The 26603-nt window shown below is 39.4% G+C and overlaps 2 protein-coding genes across 2 annotated transcripts in view; both read left to right on the top strand.

Moving 5' to 3' along the window:
* The window catches only part of anxa11b (annexin A11b), an 11847-nt gene extending 2854 nt beyond the window's left edge, over nt 1-8993 (top strand). The window contains exons 2-15 of the mRNA XM_037691093.1: nt 242-623; nt 724-761; nt 918-1058; nt 1155-1242; nt 1372-1466; nt 1557-1670; nt 4004-4094; nt 5990-6069; nt 6163-6219; nt 6293-6386; nt 6488-6583; nt 8170-8228; nt 8308-8430; nt 8499-8993. Of these exons, the coding sequence (XP_037547021.1) occupies nt 251-623; nt 724-761; nt 918-1058; nt 1155-1242; nt 1372-1466; nt 1557-1670; nt 4004-4094; nt 5990-6069; nt 6163-6219; nt 6293-6386; nt 6488-6583; nt 8170-8228; nt 8308-8430; nt 8499-8558 (1509 nt within the window). The 5' untranslated portion in view covers nt 242-250 and the 3' untranslated portion in view covers nt 8559-8993. The remainder of the gene's footprint in view (nt 1-241; nt 624-723; nt 762-917; nt 1059-1154; nt 1243-1371; nt 1467-1556; nt 1671-4003; nt 4095-5989; nt 6070-6162; nt 6220-6292; nt 6387-6487; nt 6584-8169; nt 8229-8307; nt 8431-8498) is intronic.
* An 8673-nt stretch (nt 8994-17666) lies between these two features.
* LOC119424022 (disks large homolog 5) overlaps nt 17667-26603 on the top strand; it is a 46005-nt gene continuing 37068 nt past the window's right edge. The window contains exon 1 of the mRNA XM_037691479.1: nt 17667-17978. Coding sequence (XP_037547407.1) covers nt 17684-17978 — 295 coding nt within the window. The 5' untranslated portion in view covers nt 17667-17683. The remainder of the gene's footprint in view (nt 17979-26603) is intronic.

Raw genomic sequence — 26603 nt, 5'->3', positions numbered from 1 at the left:
TTCTAAAAAGTCCGCATAAGAGCCAAAACGGACGTCAATTAAATGTGCTCTGCCCCCACCCCTCCCGCCGAGACTTATAGGCTGAAAAATACAGTATTTAAAGTTCTTAATCAACAAAATCGTATGAAATAAGTTTGTATTTTTCTCAGAAGATTTCTCAACAGAGCAAATGTGCTTCAGATCAGGTTTTTTAATGTGCATGTTAGTGACCATCCATGCGTTTTAATATTTACAATTCCAGGTTCTGAAGATGAGTTACCCAGGATACCCACCTCAATCCGGCGGATACCCGCCACAGGCAGGGGGTTACCCACCACAGGCAGGGGGCTACCCACCACAGCCAGGAGCATATCCACCTCAGTCAGGCGGCTACCCTCCAGCAGGTGGTTACCCCCCACAGGGTGGTGGTTACCCTCCTCAGGCAGGTGGTTACCCTCCTCAGGCAGGTGGTTACCCTCCTCAGGCAGGCGGTTACCCCCCTGCAGCAGGCGGTTACCCCCCAGCAGCAGGGGGCTTCCAACCTCAACCAGGTGGCTACCCTGCCCCACCTGGAGGCTTCCCTCAGGCTGGTGGATTTCCTGCACAACCTGGACAAGCAGGTTATCCCTCCATGCCTCCAGCAGGTGAGAATACAACAAATATAAAACTGCCAAAGTAATTATACATTAGGTAAATTTAGAGTTTAATAACATTTTCATTGTTATACCAATGTTTGCTTTGCAGGTGGAGGCTGGGGTGCAGCACCAGGTGGCTACGGCATGGTACATAAATCCTTATCTGTTCACATCGGAAGTGCAAATTCATTAATGGACAAACTTGGGCGTTTGCTGAAATCACCGTATCTTCACCAACCTCAGCGGTTCTAAATGAAGTTTGTCGTCCTGTATAAAGTGCTTACAGCTTTTCTTTGTCTGCAGCCAGGAGCTCAGCAGGGATACCCAGGGGGCCCCGCCCCAGGCCAACCCATGCCAAATTACCCTGGAGCCCCTGCCTCTGGCCCCTCAATGCCTGGCTATGGAGGAGGAGTTCCATCCAACCCTCAGGCACCACCTGTTAATGTAAAGTTGTCATTCACAACTAACACATGATGCACACACAGCTGAAACACGTGTTCTTTTGCAATAATTATTATTTTTATTGTGTATGATTAATAGAAAGGATTCAGGGGTACCATAAAAGATTTTCCTGGGGCCGATCCACTGAAGGATGTAGAAGTTCTTAGAAAAGCAATGAAGGGTTTTGGTGAGTAAACATCTTCCTTTATATATATAAATAAAATATAAATATAAATATATATATATATATATATATATATATATATATTTTTTTTTTACGATTTGTAAGCTGATGATAATAAAATGTTTGATTCAGGCACTGATGAAAATGCTATCATTGAACTTCTGGGAAATCGCTCCAACAAGCAGAGGGTTCCATTGATCGCGGCCTACAAAACCACATATGGGAAGGTGTGTTAAAAATTTATGATTAATAATGGTTTATAATTCTTTCTTCTTTTTTTTAAAATCCATTTCAATTCTTTTTTCTTTTTTTTTTAGGATTTAGTCCGTGATCTGAAGTCTGAGCTCAATGGGGACTTTGAAGACCTGGCCCTGGCCATGCTGAAGACCCCTGCACAGTTTGATGCATCGGAGCTCAGAGAGGCTATAAAGGTTGGAAGCTGCAGCTGTTGTTTCAGGGAACGCTCTAATTCAGGATTTTTCAAAGTGTAGGAGAGTCAGCCCGCCTCAGAGAGCTAATACCCCCCCCCCCCCACACACACTCTTCAACTATATTATTGTGTTAATGTTTATGAAGCATTCACACGATTGTGAGCCATTTGTTTTGTGCTATTTCAGCAAGTCATGAATCAAAATATTCAGCTCATTCAGGAGAAGGGTGCTGTGACTTTTACTATTGGTGCAACTTTAGCTTTTTAAATATTTAGCCTTTTCTGCCATTTTTTTCCTAATAGAAAAAGAATTGAGCTCATTTTACACCCTTCAAATCTTTAGATCTGTTTACAACCTTTTACTGATCCTTTCACATTTTGTTCTGGTTCAGCTTCTTTCAGCTTCCTGGTGCAAATTTAAACTACTTTCAGCTGGTTTTGTTTTTTTTTCAGCTGTTTTTTTGCTCCTTTCAGATTCTTTCTGCTAACTACAACATTTTTGTGCTACTTCTAACTTTCTGCTAATTTCAACTTATGCTCTTTTCAGCTTATTTCTGCTAATTTCAACTTTTTCTACCTATTTCAGCTACTATTTAGTTGTTTTTATGTTAATTTTAGCTTTTTCAGGTAATTCCACATTTTTACAATAATTCAAATTTTTTTCAGCTTAATTCAGCAAAAATATGCTCAACCTTCTGGTAATTTAAGCTTCTTTCTACTTTTTTTAAGCTACCTTTCAGCTGTTTTTGTTTTTTTCAAATGTCATCTTTTTTCAGATAATTATTATTAATTTTTTTTTGTGCTCATTTCTGCTTCATTTAGCCAAATTGGGTAAACCTGTTATTTCTGCTTTCTTCTGCTAATTTAAGCTTATTCTAACTTTTCAGCTAGATTTTTAGCATTTTTAGCTCATTTAAGCTGTTTTCAGATAAATTCAAGTTTCATGTTAATTTTTGCTACTTTCAGCCAAACTGATTTATTTATGCTACTTTCAGCTTAATGTGCTCTTTCAGCTACTATTTAGCTCTTAATGATAATTCTGGCTTTTTCAGCTAATTCCATATATTTTTTTTAGCTAATTTCATTTTTTTTCCCCGCTTCCATGATGTAGTTTAAGCTTCTTTTTGCCTTTTCAGCTACTTTTCAGCTCTTTTTATCTAATTTCAGCTTTTTTCATTCACACTGCATTTTCACAGGAAATGAATTTTCTCTAGTTGCTATTATTTTTGTTACAACTTCAGTTGTTGCTATATTTAATGTTCCGTTAAAACTTAAAAACTGGTTGTTGTACACGTTTTTCTTTCACACATTTTAACCATCTGAGCTCTTTTAATACGTTTGACACATTTTCTAATTTAACACCCTACATCACCACAACCCCTTTTCTTCTTTTCCGTTAGGCTACACTCACACTGCAGACAAATGACTCAAATCTGATTATTTATTTTGACCCTGTGACCCATATTGGACTTTTTCATGACAGTCTGAATGTGACAAGTCCTTAATTTGTTTTTATTTTTTTCTAATCCGACCCAGGTCTTTTTCACGTGGTACTGAATTGAATATTTATTCAATGTTTTTCAAAACGACTACAGTCTGAACTGTCATGTCTCATTTCATCCAACTTTTACACAAACAAGATATGGGTGAGAGGATTGATCGAAGTCTTAATAATGATGATATTAACTTCATGCAGCTTTAAGCACAGAACAGTCTTATTGGTTTCATCGTTGTCCTTTTCATTTCTCATGTCCTGGATGACTGAGAACCTACAGCAACAGATGATGCTAACGCTAGAGCTGGACCGTATCAATACTCATTTAATAGGATCAATACTTGGGTTTGTTTTTACCTGCAGTCAGTCTCTCGCGCTCCAAATATACAATGTTGAGTTAACGTCTGTCAAGAGGCAAGTTTAACTGTAAACACTGGCCCAAACAAGCCTGTCTCGTAATAATTTAGAGGGTTCTGATTGCGCAACAACTTCAGACTCGCATGCTAACGTGTGTAGCATCTGTTTACGTCCTCATACACAACGTGCTGATGTCACATCTGCGCATGAGGGTCGCCTCAGAACGGTTCACACTGGAGTGTGATGGAGGACGCACGTGCACAAAAAATGCACCCAAAAAAAAAAAAATCAGATCTGAGCATAAAAAGTGGCTTATTTCAATTCTTTGTTTTCCCCTCACGTCGCCCCACACTTTATAAAACCCCGCTCTAATGGAGTCCAACTGCATGAGCCACATCGTCATGTGTTCGCATGACAAGAAGGGCAAAACAATGCTGAAGTGCACGAGAGCGTCGAGAGTTTTCAACATCTTCTATTTTCAGGGTGCAGGAACCGACGAGGCTTGTCTGATTGAGATTCTGTCGTCGCGTTCCAACGCAGAGATTCAAGAGATCAACAGGATCTACAAAGCTGGTGAGGCCATCTTTGTTTTTTTGTTTTAGAGTCGGAGCTTTCAAACTGAGCCGTGACGATTTGTGCAGAAAAACGTTCACATTTTAAGAGGTGTGCTTTTGCTTAGACGTGAAAAAAGTCAAACATCTACATATGTCTTAAACATAAAACAAGCAGCATGCAAACTGAGCATGTGTCGGGATTAGACCTCTCGCGATAAACGATAAATCAATCGCATGATATTTGAAAATTATCAACCTCATTTTCTTTTATCGGCTTTATTGTTTCTTCGTGTTTCTTTCTACTGAAGACACTGGATGACAAAAGGCTCAACTCCGGTGTTCTTCACTGACCCCTCCCTTTCGCTTTTCTCTTTAAAATCTGTTTTAACCGTCCATAATTGTGTTTTTGGATTGTTAAAAGCAGCTAAGCTGAGAAGCTAAGCTACAAGCTAACAGGCCGACCTCGGGGAAAAAAACCTCCGTCTTGTCGAAGCTCCAAAATTCACGGTTGAAACCCGTGCCTTCGTGTAAAAAGTTGTTTTTCTCTGCAAAAAGAAGCTGAGAACTTGTTTACTGATTTTTATTTTTTTTTTAATTAAAAGCTTTGTCTGAAAAATGCTATGCTAAAGAGCTCAAACCACACAGAGCGTCTGCCATTTTGAGAACCGAAAAACAGGACGGCGAGACAGCCCATGTCACGTCAAGGGGCCTCCCTCCCATTTCTCTTAGAGACGCGCTGCTCGCTCTCTTTCTATCCATTCTTCAATTCAAACAGTCTTATACTGCCATCCAGTGGTTAAAAAAGGTACTACACAAAAATTAACCAATATTTCATGTTAAATTTGACTAATTACTAACTATTGTCAAATTTCAAACAATATTATCGTTTATCGCCATAATTTCTGAGACAATTAATCGCCCAGCAAAATTTGTTATCGTGGCAGGCCTAGTCAGGAAACAGAAAACAAATAAAGTAGTCCCTCGTTTATCGCTGGGTTGGTTGCGTTCCGGACCCCCCCCCGCAGTAAGTGAAAATTTGCGAAGTAGCAACATTATATTTATTTTAGTATTTTTATACATTTTAAGGCTTTATAAATCCTTCCCACGCTCTTGCAATGTTCTAAACTCTTAAACCTACGTAGTTTTAACAACATACGTACAGTATATGTACTTTACGGTACTACAAAATTTTACTCACCAGCTCTGCAGAAACAGCAGCTCGGTTCCAGTCCAGCAGACCTTTCCTACTGGTTCTGCTTGGGTTCTGGTCCGTTCTCTGCAGCCCTTAAGCACCAGAACGCTCTTGGAGGGAGCTGGACCTTCAGATGGCCAGTGTGGTCCTGACTGAGCCCAAATCCGGATGATAAAGGTCCTGGTGGGCTCCCGAGAGAACTCCGGACTTCCAGGTGGCGCCTCCCCACTCGGAAGGCGTCGTAGACCGGCGGGCAGCACTCAGATTTACCGATGAGTCTTGAGGTCCGGGTCTGGTTATGGTCCAGTTCAGTCCCATGCGGGTCACTGTATGAATGACTGAACTTTTTCGGGTCTGATCAGAACTTTCCCTCTAGTATTTCAGCAGAAAGCAACAAGGTTTCTGGGAAATGTAGTCCTTTTGAGTGGCGATACAGTATAGGCTTATTGAGAGAAAACTACAAAATGGCGGCGCCTGTCCGAAATATTTTTTTCGTTATTTTTTTACTGTACCGTATCCCGTACTGTCCCAATCACGTGAGTAATATTATAGCTAACAATCGTGTTTCGTGTACAAATGTTTTTTTTCGTGTTCAATCTTACTTTGAAAAACCGCATAAGAGCGAGTCCGTGAAAGTTGAACCGCGAAGTAGCGAGGGACTACTGTAATCAAATTTGAGGAGAGAGAGTTTGTTTTTCTTATTAACGTTACGTTCCTTTCAGAGTACGGGAAGAAGCTGGAGGACGCCATCATCAGCGACACGTCGGGTCACTTCCGCAGACTCCTGGTCTCCCTCTGTCAGGTATCTTCTGAGGCTCTTTTGTACCAAACTGTGGCACCGTATCTTTGCCTGAGTCGCTGCCTGTATGAAGTAATTTGCTTCTGTTCCAACCAGGGAAATCGTGATGAAAGACCGACGGTTGATATCTCTCTGGCCAAGCAGGATGCTCAGGTATGGGTTAAAAACAAAAGGCTGTTTGGAAAATAAATCGAGCAACTGTTACTGAAACTTACTTTTTCCTCAGAAACTTTATGCTGCAGGTGAAAATAAAGTGGGAACTGATGAGTCTCAGTTCAATGCCATCCTGTGCGCTCGCAGTAGACCACACCTTCAGGCAGGTGGGTTATTTGCAGCACCTCCAAAAGGATTTTTTTCCTCTTCTCTTTGTTTTAGTCAACAACATTCTAACCATCTTGTTTGTATCTTTTGCTGATTTTAGTCTTCCGGGAGTACCAGCAGATGTCTGGGAGGGAAATTGAGAAGAGTATCTGCAGGGAAATGTCTGGAAATCTGGAGTCTGGCATGGTGGCAGTGGGTACGTTCTATACATATTATGTTAAAAAAGACATTTCAACTCTGGTGTTTGCAAAAACATTCAGAACATTTTTATAAATATAAAAATTAGAATAAAAAGTTAGACATTTTAGCTTATTATATGGCTGTCTTTCAAAGCAAACGGAAAATCACCAAAACGTTGATTGCGGTCATCAGAATGTTAGAAGTGGACTGGAAAAATATACGTGGGCACTACAAAATAGCTAAACAATTAAAAATGTTAAGTTTAATGTTCTACTTCTTAAAGGGAGAAATATGTACTGTAACCTTTCTGTTAGAAATAAAAACAAATATAAAGTAGATAAATTGCATTTCCTGTGAAAATACAGTGTGAATGCTTACTGCTGAAGAACTTGCTAAAAAAAAACTGCTGAAATTAGCCAAAAACATGCTGAAATGTAGCTGAAATGGAAGAGCAAGCCTAATTTAGCAGAAAAAAGTAGAAAGAATACACATTTGCTGAATTTGCTTTAAATGAGCAGAAATTAGCACCAAAATTAGGAAATTTGCTAAAAAAAAATGAGCTAAAATTAGCAAAAAATATCTGAAAAGAAGCTGAAAACACAAAGAAGCTTAAACTACCAGAAGGAAGTGAAAAGAGCTGAAATGAGCTAAATTTAACACAAAACAGCTAAATAGTAGCTGAAATAGCAGAAAAGCTGGAACTAGCAGAAAGAAGTTAATTAGGCTGACAGAAGCAGAAATGAGCACAAAAAGTGGAAAGTATCTGGAAAGAGCTAAAATTAGCAAAAAGCTGAAAAGTAGCTAAAATAGCAGAAAGAAGCTTAAATTACCAGAAGAAAGTAGAGAGCACAATTTTCCCAATTAGGCTGAAAGAAGCAGAAATTAGCACAAAATTGTGGAAATTATCTGAAAAAAGCTGAACATAGTAAAAAAAAAAAATAGCCGAAACGTATCTAAAAAGGCAGAAAGAAGCTGAAATTACAAAAAGGAAGTGGAGATAACACGTTTTTGCTGAATTAGGTTGAAAAAAAGTTCAAATGAGTGCAAAAAAATGTGGAATTGGCTGAAAAAGCTTGTATTAGCACAAAACAGCTAAATAGTAGCTGAAATTGTAGAAAAAGCTGAAACTTGCAGAAATAAGCTGAAAAGGAGCATAACAAGCTGAAATTAGCAGAAAGATGTTGGAAGAAGCACAAAAATGTTGAAGTTAGAAGAAAGAATCTGAAAGGAGCACAAAACAGCTGAAAAAGTAGCTGAAATTAGCTGAAAAGAGCTGAAAAATTGTTTAAATTTGCACAAGGAAGCTGAAAGATGAAGCCAGACAGCTGAACTGATTTAGCAATATTGCATGATATTGCAAAACTTGACTTTTAAGGTTAGACTAAATTAAATCCATCTTTGTTGTTTCTCAGTGTACGATGATTTTAGTCTAAGCGATGTCAATTCCTTCATAAAATTCTAAACTCTTTAATCAATAATGGTCGTCAATCAAATCTGCTCCATTTTACAAAGTGTGTGTATTGGCCAGACTTTCCTTTGTTTTTTGTTTTTAAGAATTATGCATATACATGATGGCATTAATCTTTTTATTGTTTTCTTTAGTGAAATGCATGAAGAACACCTCGGCCTACTTTGCAGAAAGGCTTTTCAAGTCCATGAAAGTACGTTTTGCACCAAATGCCTTTTGTTTCCCATAAATCATGTATCATGAGGATTGAATCAATTCATTCATTAAACCAGGGAGCTGGCACCAAGGACAGAACCCTCATCCGTGTCATGGTGTCCCGCTCTGAGGTGGACTTGCTGGACATCAGACAGGAGTACCTGAAGACTTATGGAAAGTCTCTGTACACTCACATCTCTGTAAGTCCCACTGGTCACATCTTGTTGGGTTCGTTTGCTTATAGCTGACACTTTTTGTTGTTTGTCAGGCTGATACTTCTGGGGATTACAAGAAGCTGCTGCTGAAGCTGTGTGGTGGAAATGACTAGACCGATTAACAAGTTGCATCTCGTAAGGACACTATATGTCCACACTGAAACGATGGTATAGGCCTTATATCTCTTGATGCATGCTGCAAAGCTTATAGCCAATCAGTAATATATATCATGTTTGCTGAGGTGATTTTTGCTGAACTCAATAGAATAAAGACAAATCATACTTTAAAGACACTTAGACACAAAGAAAACAGTTGAAGTGCCAGATTACCTTTATAAGCTTTTCCCAGAAAATATTTAGAATCCACTACAAACTCCTAAACATGTCTTCTTTTATATTAAACATATAAAATATTATATAAATACAGTAAACTATTTAGAGCACGGCTTAATTTCATTGCTAAATTGTGTTGGTACAGGTTCCTGTCATAAAATTAGAATATCATGGAAAACGTTGATTTATTTCAGTAATTCCATTTAAAAAGTGAAACTTGTATATTATATTCATTCATTACACACAGACTGATATATTTCAAATGTTTATTATGTTAATGTTGATAATTATAAACTCAAAACACTTGCAAAGGCTTTTAAATGGTCTCTCAGTCTAGTTCTGTAGGCTACACAATCATGGGGAAGACTGCTGACTTGACAGTTGTCCAGAAGACGACCATTGACACCTTGCACAAGGAGGGCAAAACACAAAAGGTCATTGATAAAGAGGCTGGCTGTTCATAGAGCTCTGTGTCCAAGCACATTAACAGAGGTGAAGAGAAGGAAAACGTGAGGTAGAAAAAAAGTGTGCAAGTAATAAGGATAACCGCATCCTGGAGAGGATGGTGAAACAAAACCCATTCCAAAATGTCGGGGAGATTCACAAAGAGTGGAGCAGCTGAAGTCAGTGCTTCAAGAACCACCACACACAGACATACACAAGACATGGGTTTCAGCTGTCCCATTCCTTGTGTTAAGCCACTCTTGAACAAGAGACATCGCCAGAAGTGTCTTGTCTGGGCTAAAGACAAAAAGAACTGGACTGCTGCCAAGTGGTCCAAAGTTATGTTCTCTGATTAAAGTAAATTTAGCATTTTCTTTGGAAATTTAGGTCCCAGAGTCTGGAGGAAGAGAGGAGAGGCACAGAATCCATGTTGCTTGAGGTCCAGTGTCAAGTTTCCACAGTCACTGATGGTTTGGGGTGCCATGTTCTAGAATTGCGCCGCTCAAGGTGGCTGCATGTTGGAGCAGCTCTGTTACTTTCATTTTGAGATTTTGCTTTTGGAAACTTTAATTCCTCTCTTTCTGGATGTAAGTCACATTTTTTGGATGATTGTTTCCTCTGGTATCAGATGCTGTGCAGCTGGAAGGATTTTTACTGAAACTTTTTTAGTTTTAGACATTTGTTATGATGCGTAACCATGGCAACAAGTCAGTTTTCAACAACCAACAGCAGCTGATTAACATCTCAAAAGCTCAAATAATATCTCAACTACAGCCCCAAATCTCAGATGAGTTGAAAAGGATGTTCTGTGGATGCATTCTCATCTACCTGCCAGCTGTGCTCGAGTGCCTGACCACTGAGATCCTGGAACTAGCAGGAAACACGGCTCATGACAGCGGAAGGACAGGATCGTCCCTCGGCACCTACAGTTGGCTGTCCGCAGCGATGAGGAGCTCAACAAGCTGCTGGGAGGAGTGACCATCACGCTGGGAGAAGTTCTGCTCTGCATTCGCGTGGTCCTACAGCCCGGGGGAATTGAGAGGCTAGTCGAGTCTGGGTGGACAGATCGGACGGCATCTGCGGCCAGTTTCTTAGGATCCACTGTGGGATGGACCTTTACAAGAGATCCTTCCTGTCTACAGCATCAGTATCTGTAACATCTCTTAATGAAATGAGGCTAACGAGTTTCAACAACAAATAATTTCCCTCTGGGATTAATAAAGTATTATTGAATTGAATTTGAATTGAATTGAATGTCATCTGCTGATGTTGGTCCACTGTGTTTTCTGAGGGTCAAGGTCAATGCAGCAGTCTACCAGGAAGTTTTAGAGCACTTCCTGCTGCTGACCAACTTTATGGAGATGCAGATTTCATTCTCCAACAGGACTTGTCACCTGCACACAGTGCCAAAGCTACCAGTACCTGGTTTAAGTGCCCTGTTCTTAATTGGCCAGCAAACTCGCCTGACCTTTACCCCATAGAAAATCTATGTGAAGAGGATGATGCGATACGCCAGACCCAACAATTCACCTGGGCTCTCATAACACCTGAGCGGTGCCACAGACTGATCGACTCCATGCCGCGCCGCGTTGCACATACTTTTCATGTTCATACTTTTTATGTTCATACTTTTCATGTTCATACTTTTCAGTAGACCAACATTTCTAAAAAGCATTTTTTTAATTGGTCTTAAGTGATCTAATTTTCTGAGATTTGAAATATATCGGTCTGTGTGTATTAAATGAATATAATATGCAAGTTTCACTTTTTGAATAGAATTACTGAAATCAACTTTTTTATGATATTCTAATTTTATGACCAGCACCTTTATATGCTGGAAAGTACTAATAAAGCTCCATGACTGTTTTGCAGATTATATTGTTAAAAAAAGTAATAATCAAAGACTAATAATATATAATTTTTGAAAGGCAAAATGAAGTTTCAGTTAATTTTTAATGTCAGAATTTTTCAGAGAAAAGTTGTTTTTCTACCTTATGAAGTGTTTAACAAAGTTTACTCCCGCTTGCAAATCTATGCAAATTAATATTTTTGTATCGCCAATTGTTCATGATTTCCGTTAAATGTGCCTTTCATTTCGTGCAAGACACCAAAGTTTAAACAGATTGTGGGATGCCTTTCATGTTGCTTTACCTGATATGGATTAATAATCTGTGCTCATGTTTGCAAGACAGCCAATATATAATTTTACATTATTTGTTTATTAGATGAAAGTTTAAGCTTGTTATGTATTTTTACAGCCAGTAGAGGGCGCCATTCACATTAAGTGCCATTTTAACCTTTCTGTGATTTTTGTTTTTGTTTGTTTTATTCTGAGTCATCCTTGTCACTAAAATTTTCAACCTCAGATTATTTTTCCCTCCCCAAAAACATTCATTTTTCATTTAAATAAAATAAGTGTTTGGCATATCTGGATTGCCTTTTTGATTTATGTCCGTTTGAATGAAACACGGGGGGATTTTCAGCTCGACTCACAACGAGCAGTTTGCATTTAAAGCTGATCGTTTGTGTAGCTCTCATCTGTATTACTGCAGCCGTTCTCTGCTGAGGATCACCAACAGCATCTTCTGTTAAAAGGTGCACGTAATGCGCTTTAAATAAGTTATGTGATCTTTGCTGTGTAGTTTGAGAAAGTGAGAAAATGTCCATGTTCTGCACTTTGCAGTGATAGGGCACACAGAGCGTTTCTTGAGTCTATAAATAGTAAATGTCCTGAAGTTTCTTCTTCTTTTTTTTTTTTTTGTAGCATTCACTTACCTCAAAGTGTAATCTCAAGAGCGAGTCTATTTCTGAGACAAATAACTTGAGTTCACTTTTTTAACTTTTCCCTAAGTGCAAAGAGCCCACCAGCCTGACGACAAAGAGAGATGAATATTTGATGTCTGCACCGATACCTCCTGAAATATAGGTCAAAAGAAAATCAGGGGTGTGGGAGGGTGGACCATGCTTTTACTTTAAGATGCTGATCCTGGTTTCCAGACAAAGTGCTTCAAATATTTATGCACAGATGCAATCAAAGGAAGAACCCTTTCTGGAGTTTGGTCACGCTTAGAAATGCCAGACAAACATATGAGAGAGAGTTTCGTTAGTTTACAGAATATGTTCTCGGGGGGGGGGGGGGGGGGGGTGCAAACTATTCTGACAATTTCCAGGGAAATTTTAGGCTGGGAACATTTTGGAAATAATACTCCACATTTGTTATTGTATGCAACATCTTTATGTTTTTTTTAATTGTATTCATACGGTGACCCTAAAGTGTAAATGAACATTTGAAAAAAAATGGAATCACATTTGAAAATAAAGTTAATAATTAATAATAATAAAGTTAATAAAAAAAAAAAAAACCCTGTCTGGCTTAATGTAATCCCATTTTTGCTAAAGTCATTCCGTTTTTTTCAAAGGTTCATTTACACCTTAGGGCCACCGTATATTCAAATTAAAAACAACAATTTCATTCAATTGCATTTCACATAAAAGTCACTGAAATGTCTGATTTAATGAACACATTTCAAAGTTAATTGATGCGACTGAACAAAATTACTCATTTGATGGTTATTTTTGCCTTTTTATGTCTTCGGAAAAATTAAATGTAGGTCAACTGAATTGAACATTAAAGCTATTTGTTGCATCATCTTACTATTACAATTAGCGCAAAGTCACAACAGAAGTCATCTCGGCACTGAACAGAAGCATTCATGTAGCTAAACAAAACAAGTTAACATTATTTATCTGAGGAGCAGACTGCTTTAAAGTTCTCCATCGCAGAACTCTCATCCTGCGCAAGCACAAAGGTGACAGTGGAAAGGAAAAACTCCCTCATGAGGAAGAAACTTTTAGCAGAACCAGGCTCTGGACAAGCGTCCATCTGCTCTGGGTTTGAGAGGAACAGGAGGGAGGAATAGATACACAATGGCAGGTCCAGAATCACAAGATAGAAATAATATCAAATGAAAACTTCAATTTTAAAAAATCATTTAAGGAAATGAGGTCACTGTCCTCAAGTAGTCTTAAGCCTATAACAGCATAACAAGCCCCAACTATAGGATTTATCAAAAAGGAAAGTTTTAAGGCCAGTCTTAAAACTGGACAATGTGTCAGCCCTAAGGAGAGAAACTGGAAGTTGGTTCCACAAGAGAGGAGCCTGATAACTGGAACATCTTCCTCCCATTCTGCTTTTGAAAACTAGGAACCGCAAGTAAGCCTGCAGTCTGAGAGCGAAGTGCTCTGTTAGGAAAATATGGAACAATAAGATCTGTAATGTAAGATGGAGCTAGGTTGTTGACAGCTTTGTACCTTGTAGGTTAGAAGTAATATTTCTATATTCTAGACTATTTCCACCTGTCTCCAAAAGTTTAGGTGACAGTTTGTCATTTTTAGAGTGTGGTACCTCTCATCGCCTTTCTTTAAGTCAAGATCGTGCTCAAATATATTTTCCACAACTAAAATGAAACCCACTGTTAAGGGCCAAACTTCAGTATTTCACATTTTTGCTTCATTCCTCCTTATTCCCATGAAAAGTTTCCAACTTCGAAATCTGAAAATCCTAGAGTGCTGCAACCCTCGTCATCATTTGAGAGCTGTGAGAGACAGTTTTTTAATCCTCTTAAATTAAAGTTGATGTTTGATTTAATGCAAAACAATGCATTTAGCAACTTTTAATAAGTTAATCAGACATCCCTTTTGTCCGCTGTTGCACATGCTCACTGCCCTCTATTGTTAATACACCATTTTAGTCAATCAGTATTGGCTGAAGTGTTGATTTCCGATGGATTTTCTCCAGCCGTCCAATGAGAAATGTGCAGTTAAGTGACATTTGGTTGCCCAGGACATAATCCTCTAAACTTCATGAGTGCACATAAGCAAATTACAAACCCAAGGATTAGATGAACGACACATAATGAGTTATCTGCAGATATCACTATCCAGACTGCAGAGCTGCACACTTTAGGTCCATGAAGAATGTGCAACCTCACCCAGTACACACAAGAAACGGAGCAGATGAACTGTCTTCAAGCTTAATTTACTTCCCCGTAACGACCATTGCGAGGCTGTTCTGAGTTGACGGTTTTTGCCTGGTGAGCTCAAATGGATTTTCTCAGCTGGGAGAGCAAATGACCAACTTACATAACCGCTAACTGTTAAAACAGTTTTGAACTTAAATGTGGAAATAACGCAAGACTAAGCTCCCCTGAATGCTCTGGCAAGCTCCAAATGAGGATCATGATCTGTAAATAAATGCAATTTATAGAAACTTCTCAAAAGTCGGCACAAACGATGCAAATTTCAACACCAAGGCAACGGCATACTTTTATTTTACACACAAACAGTTGAGGATTTAAGTTATATGTGACGTGTGGCTCCTCGGGGATCCGTTGAATTATGTGGAGCAGAAGAAAGCTGGAGTGGGGGCAGCTGTGGCGGAGGACAATCCAGAGGAGAAACGGGCAGCGCTGAGTTAGAGATCTGATCTACAAAGAAATGTGATCAGAACAGAAAGCTACTGGATTATCCTGATTGGTAACAATCGACCTGCGTCGTCTCATTGATCTGAGCCGATGAGGCTTTAGGAAGCAAATCCTAAATAAATAAAAACGACTTACAAAGCAGTAATATTTACACAACTGCTTAACTGCTAATGTTCCATTATCCACACAGAGAATTTCAATTCAGTTTATTAATTTAGCGCCAAGTCACAACACAAGTCATCTCAGGGCACTGAACGAGTTTTTATTTTGTTTATCTCGGATAGCCTGCTAACTTATAAAAAAGCTCCTCATAAAGCTAGAACTTTATATTATTCATCATCTAGATTGATGATCTAAATCCGAAGTTCAGTTTTGTTTAAAGCCGTTATATATAAAAACTTTTTACCAAAACAGAAGCTTAATAATTTAACAGCAACTTATGTGGCCCTTAAAAGAAATTAAAAAAATGATGCATGCAAGTGTGCCTGTTAGCATTATTTTTTTTTTTTTTTTAAACTACAAGTAACAGAAAATCAGTCTGCCAGTAGGAGATTATAAAGTGTTTTGGTGAACTGGGTCATGACCTTTTATTTCTAGTCTGGACGTTCCTTCTAACCAGATTTTACTGAGCTCAAGCTGAACACGGACTTTATTTTAGTCGAGTTAGAACCTCAAAGCTCAGACATGATTATAGACAAGCAGGTAAACACTATATAACTATAGTTAGACAAGTCTTTCAGATGTTATCTGTTAGATATTGAGTGTTTGGTTGGAATTTTAAAACTATTTAGTTTTGTGGCATGTTTGTGATTTATTTGTTTATAAAATGCAGGAGCATCTTTTAGGAGTAGTGGTTGCATAATTTTTCCTAGTGGTTGTTGTAGATCAGATGTAGGCAACTTAAGGCTTGAGGGCCAAAAGCGGCCCTTGAACAATCTCCTTCAGGCCCCCAATATCCTTAGTTTAAAAAAACAACAACAAAATAACACCTTAAAAATAAAAAGATTTATTAAAAAATAGCAATTATCAACAAGACTTGAGAAAATTTAAATTAAACATCTTACGCAAATTAAAAAAATATATATTTTTTGTGTTTTGAGTGAACCTGAAAGACTTAGAAATACAAATATATAAGTTTATTTAGAATATTTCCACTAACATGTTACACTTGTTAGTTAACATATAACATTAGCTAACATGTATAATGTCACAAGAGCCAGTTTACAAAATATGTTTTATACCTGTATTCCTAAAGGATATTGTTTTTTATAACGCATGCGAACTATGCTACAAGAAGAAAAAGCTTGAAAAAGGTCTTCTAGATAAACTGTTATAAAAAATAAAAAAATAAAATTCTTTATGCGACCCTTTGATTGCTTTAAATGTCTTGATGTGGCCCTTTGGAAAACATATGTTGCCCACATCTATTGTAGATGTAAATACTGATATAGACAGGTAGATTTATATATGTATTTATATTTAAATATTTAATTACCAATGTAGTGTTATGCAGGTTAAAAAAAGTTAATAAAAGAGCACAAGTCGAAGTGTATACTGTGTATCTAAATATTAATACACCATATTATATTTAGGCCTGTCACAATAACAAATTTTACTGGGCGATTAATTGTCTTAGAAATTATTGCGATAAATGATAATATTGTTTGAAATTTGAAAATAATTAGTAAATGTCAAATTTAAGAAGAAACATTTGTTAATTTTATTTTGCGTATAGTACCTTTTTGACCACCAGATGGCAGAATAAGACTGTTTGAACTGAAGGATGGATAGTAAGGGAGCGAGCAGCGTGTCTCTTTACGAAAAACGAGAGGGAGGCCCCTTGACGTGACAAGGGCTGTCTCTCCTTCCTTGTTTTCGGTTCTCAAAATGGCGGATGCTCGGTGTGGTTTGGGCTCTTCAGCATAGCATTTTCCACACAAATATTTTAATTAAAAAAAAATCAGTAAACAAGTTCTCAGCTTCTTTTTGCAGAGGAAAACAACTTTTTACACGAAGGCACGGGTTTCAACCGTGAATTTTCGAGCTTCGGTTAAAACTGATTTTAAAGGGAAAGGGAAGGGGCAGTGAAGAGCACCGGACTTGAGCCTTGTCATCCAGTGTCTTCAGTAGAAAGAGAGACACAAATAAACGATAAAGCGGATAAATGAAAACGAGGTTGATAATTTTCATTTATCATGCGATTAATTGATTTACCGTTTATTACGACAGGCCTAATTATATTACATTATTATTGTTTAGTATACATCTTAGATCCTTATAAACTACTTATTTTTTTATGCTTTATGTTTTTGCTAATTTTAGGTGTAACTGGGACCTTGAGTACACACATGTGATGCGACAGTAAAGAACCTTGAATATAAAAAAAAATTAAAAATACTTTTGTTTCTATAAAAACTTTAAGAAGTGTAACTTATTAGACCAATTCTTATAGTCGAAATAATTCCAACATTGATAAAACTGGCAAAGTCTTCATCCTTAATGACAAGATCAAAGGGGCGGGGAGCCAGGTGTGCTTGGAGAAGAAGCCCCGCCCACCGCTACCTTAAATGTCCATCGCGTGGAGACGTGATTGGTAGGCTGCTCAGTGAGACATGGCGGAGTGAGCAGACGCTAAGAAGACTCTCAGAGAGTTATCAACACGCTGAAACAACTTTATTTGAGGACAAAGCGCCTTCGCAACACATGGAGCGAGACGCTTAAAGAAAGTCTTTCGTTCTCGAGAAAGACGGGAAGAAAATGTGTCGTCTTCCTCGCGCAGTCATCAGCCCCGGGCAGCAAATATGGCTACTTCTTGTGTATCCTTCGTTTCGGGTTGAAACCCGTCCCGACTGGGTCGAACGGGACGGTTTGGAAGAGGCTCGACAGTAAGAAAGATTTAATCGACGAAGCTGCGTCAGCGAAAAGGAGGGGGGGGGGGATAGAAGGGAAAGTGGTGGTGGTGGTGGGGGGGCGAGGAGATGGAGCCCCAGCGTAAAGAGTTGTTGGAGAAATGTTCCCAGAACTTGTTGGAGTCGATAACGGACGCGGACCGAGTTGTGGATGTTCTGGCTCACTGCGGGGCTCTGAGTCCGACCGAGCGGTGCGAGCTGGCGCACAGCTCCACCAACTCTGGGAAAGTGGACCTTCTCCTGAAGATCCTGCTAAGTAAGGACCGAGACTGCTTCGCGGAGTTCTGCACGGCGCTGGAGACGACGCACCCGCACCTGCATGCGTTGCTGCTGGATGGCATCGGACCAGTGGACCACACATCTGGTGAGAAACTTGTGCACGTTTTTTTTTTTTTTTGCTTCTGTCATAATTATATAATGGCACCTATTGACGACCTAAAGGGCATGGCTTTCCTTTAGGCAACAGAGAAGGACACGAAGTGCACAGCCACGTGACCCTGTTCTCACTGCTGTGCTTGTGTTCGTGGATGTCACTAAAAGCACAGCACTGTTTGCCTTTTGTGCAAGTATTTAATGGGCCTGAAAGGATTCAAACGATCAATACAGTGACGGCACTGCCTGTGAAGGATGTGCGCGCATGCGGGATCAATAAGCCACTGTCAAAGTCAAATGAACGAGGGGATGAAATGACTTTCCCAGCAATGAATGGACATCACTCATTGGTGCTTTACAAGCTTGTTCTCATTGTTCTCAGTTTCTTCACAAACTCTTAAAGAAACCTCTTTGGGATATTGCTTTAAGAAGGTACACGCCACTTCCTCCATTCAAATGATTTGTTTATTTACCTTTTTAAACATGGATAACTTTATAGTACTCAACACTAACAGTCATAATTAAAGCATTAGAAGTTATGGATGTTACTCATTGCCTTTCATGGCAGAGTTAATACAGTACACCATGTTTTTATTATTGGTGTTTAGCGTATATCTTGAATCTAAACTTACTTTTTTTTTTGTTGCAATTGTTGGGTGGAACTGGGACTGAGTACACTATTTCGTTCCACCTCAGGTACCACATGTGATGCGAATGACGAAGATACTCGATTATGGTCCAACTTTAAAAATAAAGGCCTGCGAGGTTATTATGGGCATGTGTTGTGAATGACTTTCACACATTTTTTAATATTTGTAAAATTTTCTGTTCAAGGTGAGTTTGTCATTTGCATCACATGTGGTACATGAGGTGGAACAAAACTGTGTACTCGGTCCCATTTACACCCAAAATGGCAAAAAATATAAAGCATAAAAAAAGAACATTATACAAGGATCTAAGATATATGCGAAACAATAATTTAATACAATAGTGTATTAAACAGCAGCCTGAACATGAGTCTGTTGTGAGCAGATGGGTATGGATGTAGCAGCTGATGGGTAAGAAATCAGCAGCATGCATAATCAGCAGCACAGATGAAGTGTCAAATCTCCAATTAAAGTGGCATTAGTGATTTTTCTGGTTTGGGATTTATGAGTCTACCATCTTCAGGGTAGAAGCTGTTCCTCAGTCTAGTGGTTCTACACTTAATGCTCCTCAACCTCCTTCCTGAGGAGAGTGGGGCAAAAAGTGTGTGTGCTGGGTGAGTGGGGTCCTTCGTGATGCAGGTGGCCCTCTTCCTGCATCTGGAGGTGTTAGATGTCTGATGGCGGGGAGGCTGACTCCAACATCTTCTGTGCAGCCTTCACCACTCTCTGCAAAGCTTTTCTTTCTGCAGCTGGGCAGCCTCCATGCCACACGTTGATGCTGGAGCACAGGATGCTCTCCACTGCACACCTGTAGAAGGAGGTGAGGACTGAGCTGATTTATGTAGCAGTACGCCATTAAATTAAAACTTTCTTCACAGATAAATCCTAAAGGTATACAAATACTTTTGCTCCTCTTGTGCAGAGATATTCACTCAACCTTTATTTAGACTGGTAAATCCCATTGAGCCTCGAGGACTCATTTACAAGGGAGACCTGGTGGGTCTCGGACATGTCTATGATGTATATCTCGGATATCAACAGATGATTGGTGCGGCCACACAACTACTTGTACGGTGAGACATGGCGGCGTTGGCTTCCATGTTAAAAATCCCATTGAATTCTGTATAAAGTACAATGGTTTGTTTTATATCATTCCGTTACGCAGCAGGCTAGTTCATAGTTGCGTTCCTTGCTCAGAAACTCCAGTGTTCTGTTGTTTACATGTTCTGTGTGGTTTAGTGTGTATCTCTGTTTTGTACTTGGATAAGTTGCAAATGGGCTGATATTTCTGGCCACTGGGTTTCAGTACGTACTTTTTTTTTATGTTGCAGCAGCAGCCTGGTTAGATATTTATTCATGCCAGAGTAAGAGATCAAGACCACCTTTTAAACAAACTTCCTTTTTGTAGTTGCACAACATGTCAACTCTTGAATTGTTGGACTTCTAAATTCACTTGAATATGATTATGTTGCATTAAAAAAAAAAAAGGTGTGCTTCTTCAAGGGTCCATTTGTTTTTAATAAAAAAAAAAAAAACTGGTACGCTCTGGGTTTTATATAACCATAGCTTTAGGGCTTGACAGTAGGAGTCTTTTTGTTTACAGATTGTTCTTAAGGAACAATGACAAGGGTGGCAGATTATTCGGGTGTGTTCTATGGCTGGGGTGTGCACAGGACCGTATTACCAGGGATTTTTGTAAGAACCAAATCTGTTTGTGTTCGTTCTTTGTACTTAAACTATTGCTAAATCTTAGCTACTTCAAACCAGGGAGTAATCAACTTTAAATTGCAGTAGATGCAGTGAATATTCAGGGCAACTTAAGAGTAATGTTTCATCTCCTTACTGTCAGCAGTTTCTCTCAAACATCTCGGAAGCTTCAAATTTAATCAGGTCAATTTCTGCTTGGCTTTATTTACACAATAGTTTAAGTCTCAGTAGCTTTAACATTGACATTCCATGTTTTATATTTGTGCAAAAATTTATTATAAATGACTTGAGCAAGTAGTAAATGTAAAAATTAACTATTGTGACTTGTTAATAATAGCTGGTTGTTGCACCTAAAATTTCTGGAATACCAGAACAAGCCGGTGACACTGATTCTTTCTACTTTTTTTTAAAAACCAAACCAGTTCATCTGACTGCTGTGCAAAACTCAAATCTGCAAGAATCAGTTTGACGTGTCTCTGCTGTAAAAATAAAACTGACCTGACTCCTGTTATAAGAAATGCATGTTTTCTCGCTCGTGTTAATAATTTATTTGAAGTCTTAATTTTGTAGCCAGATTATTTTCAGCATATAAACATCAGTTCATTACGTTTGAAAACAAAATCCAGCTGTTTTTTCAGAAATATTTTCAAAATTAATCTGTTTGTTTCATTGTCTTGATAGTAGATGCAAGATGAACAAGACTATGGCTCTTGAATTAACAGATTAATCCATTTTCTTCCACTTATTCCAAAGTTTGGTCTCTGGGGCAGCAGCTTGAGCAGGGAGGCCCAGACATCTGTTTCCACTGCCACCTCTTCCAGCTCTTCTGGAGGATTCCAAGGCATTCCCAGGCCAACCAAGAGACATAATCTCTCCTGGGTCTTCCCCGGGTCTCCTCCCAGTCGGACATGCCTGAAGCACCTCCCTAGGAATGTGCCCATGGGTCATCCTTACCAGATGCCCGAACCACCTCAACTGGCTCCTCTCGACGTGGAGGAGTAGCAGTTCTACTCGGAGTTTCTCCTGGGTAACTGAACTTCTCACCCTATCTCTAAGGGAGAGTCCAGCTACCCTGCGGAGGAAACTCTTTTCAACCACCTGTATTCGCAATCTCATTCTTTCGGTCACTACCCAGAGCTCATGACCATAGGTGAGGGTAGAAACTTAGACAGACCGGTAAACGTAGAGCTTTGACTTACAGCACAGCTCTCTCTTCACCACAACGGACCGGTACAGAGTGCAGTACTGCAGACGTTGCACCAATCTGTCTGTCGATCTCTCACACTATTCTTCCCTCACTTGTGAACAAAACCCTGAGATACTTAAACTTGAGGCAGAACCTCACCCTTGACCCGAAGAGGGCAATCCACCCTTTTCCGGTTCAGGACCATGGCCTCAGATTTTGTGGTGCTGAGTCTCATCCCAGCTGCTTCACACTCGGCAAACCGCTCCTGTGAGAGCTGGAGATCACGGCACAATGACTCCAACAGGACCACATCATCTGCAAAGAGCAGAGATGGAATCCTGAGGCCACCGAACTGGAAACTCTCTGCCAGCTGGCTGCACTGAGAAATTCTGTCCATAAAAGTTATGAATGGAATCTGTGATGATGGGTAGCCCTGACTGAGTGCAACTCCCACCCTGAAGGGTCCGACTTACTACCGGCAATGTGAACCAAACTCTCGCACCACTTTTGTATAGGGACTGAACAGCCCGTAACAACGGGCCTCCGATCTCATACTCACGGAGCACCCTCCACAGTGTATCCCAAGGAACACGATCGAATGCCTTCCCAAAGTCCACAAAACTCATGTGGACTGGATGGACAAACTCCCATGACCCCTCGAGGACCCTAGTGAACGTAAAGAGCTGATCCAGTGCTCCACGGCCAGGACGGAAGCCATTGTTCCTCCTGGATCTGAGGTTTGACCAGTGATTGGACTCTTCTCCAGTACCCCTGAATAGACCTTACCAGGAAGGCTAAGGAGAGTGATGCCCCTATAATTGGAGCACACCCTCGGGTCTCACTTTTTGAAGTGGGGAACCAACACCCCAGTCTGCCAGTCCAATGGCACTGGATGTCTACACAATGTTGCAAAGACATGTCCACCACCAAGACAGCCCCACAATATCCAGAGCCTTGAGGAAATCGGGGGTGAATCAACAAATTTTTATTTAAACGATCCCAATAAGAAATCAAGGTATTAACTAAACATTTTTAACTAACATGCTTCTTTAACAATTTGATATTTTTATAATAAAATAATGGCCCAAATATCAGATGTTTTTAGACAATAGTTTGTTAGCTATTGGTTTTGGCTGATCAGTTATTGTATTAACCATTTATTAGGAACTGCCTACTAAAGCAGCACTTATTATTATCCACCTGACTTAGAGTTTCTTAACTTTATATCTAACAATTCCATAAATTTTAATGCGGCCTGAACCGCAATGTGTACTCCCACAAATTTTATATCAAAATGACCGGCTCGTCACTGATGTGTGCTGTTACTTTTGTTGGCGTTTTGAGTTACCATGGCAACATAATTTGCAAAGAAGGATGCCATTTTTCTAATTCAAAATGCCTGATGGGGCTCAACACGTTCCCAGCTGCTATAAATCATTATTTGAGGTATTGAACTGAAATCTGCTCTGGTCATAGCTGAGAGCAAGTTTTCTTACATTCCTAATGCAAGTCAAAATACCATGATGGCTGCCTGAGCTAAAGGAAAAAATGCTATAAATCAGCTAATTTACGATATTGAGCTAAAGTTTTGTGGTGATAGCTGAGAACGTTTCCCATCACATACTGAATCCAAATCAAAAGTCCAAGACCTTAGCTAAAAGGGAAATGAATACGATAACCCAGCCATTTTTAGAGCATCAGCCGAAATTTAGTATAGTGGTAGTTGAGGGCAAACCCCAACACACAGTACTGTCAAATCAAAAATTTAAATTGGCTGCAGCGTGGTAGTCCTCGTCAAAGTTTCTCCAGGAACTTTCTAGTTGGATGTTTCTGTTGGCAAGTTTTAAAACTCGCAAGAAACTCTTGTCTCTTTTCAGACATTACGTAATGGGTCTGAATATTAAACATTTTGGGTGAGGCAGCATGGCCAAAGATCACTAAATGGCTAAACTTAAGTAAGGCACTTTAGCTGCGAGTATAAGTCGGTGTGGTGAAGGTCACATGACTTCTGCCATTTACAAAAGCAAGTGAGCTGTAACATTGTACACCTTGTCCTTTGAGGCACTGCTTAGAGTCATGGGAAACGAGCTAGAGCATGAATTAAAAAAAAAAAAAAAAAAAAGGCATGATGTATGGGATGCTACAATTCCTGAGGCACATTAAGCGTCTCCTTTTTTCTTTTTGTCTTTATGTGGAAAAAGGTGGAGAGAACCATGTTGGCTCTAAATCTTAAACTCACTGTATTCCTTTTATTTGGTGGAAATTTTGCCAAGCTGGGATTGATTTTTTTTATTTTTATTTTTTTATTTTTTTATTTAATTAAAATTATTATTATTATTTTTTTTTTTGGGGAGTACTCTGTTAGGGGTAAACAGAATAGTTTGTCATGGTCTTGCGTGTCCGGAGTCTACTCTGCACTTCTTCAGCTTGGGGATAGAAGATGTTGATTTAAGTAAACTATAAGCTGTTCCTCCTACAGCCAAGTAAGACGACAAGAAATATTCACTGCTGACTGTTTGATTAAGGCCAGCTTTTAAACTCTTCAAGCATCACTAAGCCTCCTGAAATGCCTTTTTTTTTAATTTTTTTTAAAATTTATTTATTTATTTATTTATTTTTTTGGAAGCAGAATGTACTTGATCTGCACATCATCATGTGTATATAGGCAACAGGGATGCAACATCAGTGTATTTTTCTCCCAGGTTAAGCAAAATGGCACATTTATTTGCTGCTTTTGATTTTATATGTGGAAAGCAATTTTTACTGTTAGTCTAACAAAACCATCCATCCTTTATCTTGACCCACTTCTTCCTTTTTGGGTCACGGGGGTAAAGTAATGCTTTTTAACATATGGGTATTTATTTATTTTTTAAAATTGTGACGATGTGCAAAAAAAATCTGAATAATTAAATTAATTTATTGTGGGGGTTTCCATTCTCAGCGCCCCCCCGGTGATAAGTGGAAAAACTGCGAAGTTCGAATAGTAGAGCCGTCATTTCTAACCTGGGCCCAAGGCCCAGCATGACCTGAATTTGGAGCGGCCCGGGCCATGGTAATGTGATGGATGGGCGGGCTGGGTCGGTGTCAGGCTTTTGATTGCATCAGTGGATCAGCTATGATCCAATTTTATAGCAACGTGGCTTGCCATACAATCACCAGCCGCACGCGGCCATTTCACCGCAAGTTGGCCGGCCTTGAAAGATGTAAAATAAAATTCAGTTAAGCTTTAGATGGGACTATACTGCCAGGAAGCGATCCATTGCCCAAATGGACATTCGTTCAGCGGACGCACGCAGCCGACGACCCAAACGGGTAACATCCCAAAGCAGACATGTCAAAGCAGGGTCCGTGTCTGAATAATGCTGAATGTTTGCAGAAGCAGGGTTTTAATGTGCTTTGATGGCCATGAAAGGACAAACACCCCCTCAGCTCTGATCTTCTTCCCCTTTTATTTTGCCACTCGCCTCCACCGACCGTTAACTATATAAGCAAAGCTTAATTAAAAACGTGTTTTTTTTTTTGTTTTTTTTTCCCCCGGTTTCGGACCTGTAATTACTGTTAAATTGTCAGGTTGGGTGGGGTTTGGAAATGATGCCTACAGGCTGGGGCTGTCAAGATTGGATTTTTTGGGTCCGAATGCAACTTTTAAGGAATAGTAGTACTGTACAAGTAGTAAGTAGTAGTTTATTTTAGTGTGTTTATACTAAGACGTTTTAAACCCTTCCCACACTCTTGGAATATTCAAAACAATGTTAATTCTAAACGCTCTAAAAGAGCACAGCATGTCATGATCTCTGCTCTTTCTGCCACCGGCTGCTCTCTGCCACCTGCCAGTGCTCTCAGCCACGCCCACTTCTCCAGCTCATGACATGCTGCAGGAGGGAGCTTCTCCCTGCTCCTGTGGGTTGCACACAGTGGCAGCAGGTGCTAAATCATTTAACATTTATTTAAATAAATAAATCCATATTGATCATACGGCTCAACAATCAATCAGCCAATTGTGTGTCATGTCCACTCTTACTTTGAAAAACCGCGAAAGAGCGAGTCCGAAAGTCGAATCGCAAAGTAGCGAGGGACTACTGCTAATATTCATTCAACCTTTTTTATTTAGACAGGTTAATCCAGGGGTGGACAAACTTTCGGACATGCGGGCCACACTGAGTTCTAAAATTGGATCGAAGGGCCGGGCCAGAAACAGATGGATGTAGTGTTTGTGTGATGTTACACCCCAGCGCAATAACGGCTGCCGGGACGCTATTAATTATGGGCAGATTCCACCTTCTGTACCACTCAAGCAGCCACTAATTCAGATTATATGATAAAACGGTGATTTTATTTACAATGGTGAAATTATTGACTTTGTGGAGTCTTGCCAACTTCAGGCCAAAAAAAACTGTATTTTCTCTTACCTGAAGAAAAATAAAATGAACAAAACCACAAGTCTCTTACCTCATTATGCTAATGGAATACAGGAGAAAAGTCGAAATAAAGTGGAGCTCACCTCTACAAACTCCACAACTTTTTACAACTACAGGATCTAAAGTTGATGACAGCAGGTCAGCTGTGGCAGGCTGGGAATGGAAGCAGACGTCATCCTCCTGCAGCATCACAACAGAGTACCTGGACAATAATTCACACGCGTTTTTCACTTTTTTTTTTTTTTTTGATAATTCACACACGATTAAGTTTCACTCACGCGCGCACACAAAGCATGACTTACAGAGATTCCTGATGGATGAAAAATAACATCCTGGTCGAGTTTTCCTCTTTCACTTTATCCTGGATTCTTTTCAGCAGACTGACATGTTTTCCAGTTAAATTTAGTGATCTGTCCATTGTGACATTAACTTTACTCCACAGTATCTTAATTCTCTCGATGACAGCAGACTGAAAGGAAAAACACGGAGAGAGGATTTTTATAACGGAGACTCCAGGGTCAAACGCCTCAATTATCTCAAAACCGTTCTCAATCCCGCATATATTTAAAAAAAAAAAAAGAAAATGGGAGATGAGTAGTGTCCTTTTTTTATTACTTTCATCCAGTAAACCATAACTTAAAGGACTCTGATGAAGATTT

This window comes from Nematolebias whitei, chromosome 17 (assembly GCF_014905685.2).
Source record: "Nematolebias whitei isolate Nwh7 chromosome 17, NemWhi1, whole genome shotgun sequence".
Lineage (NCBI taxonomy): Eukaryota > Metazoa > Chordata > Actinopteri > Cyprinodontiformes > Rivulidae > Nematolebias > Nematolebias whitei.
This window is presented reverse-complemented; position numbering and strand designations above follow the sequence as displayed.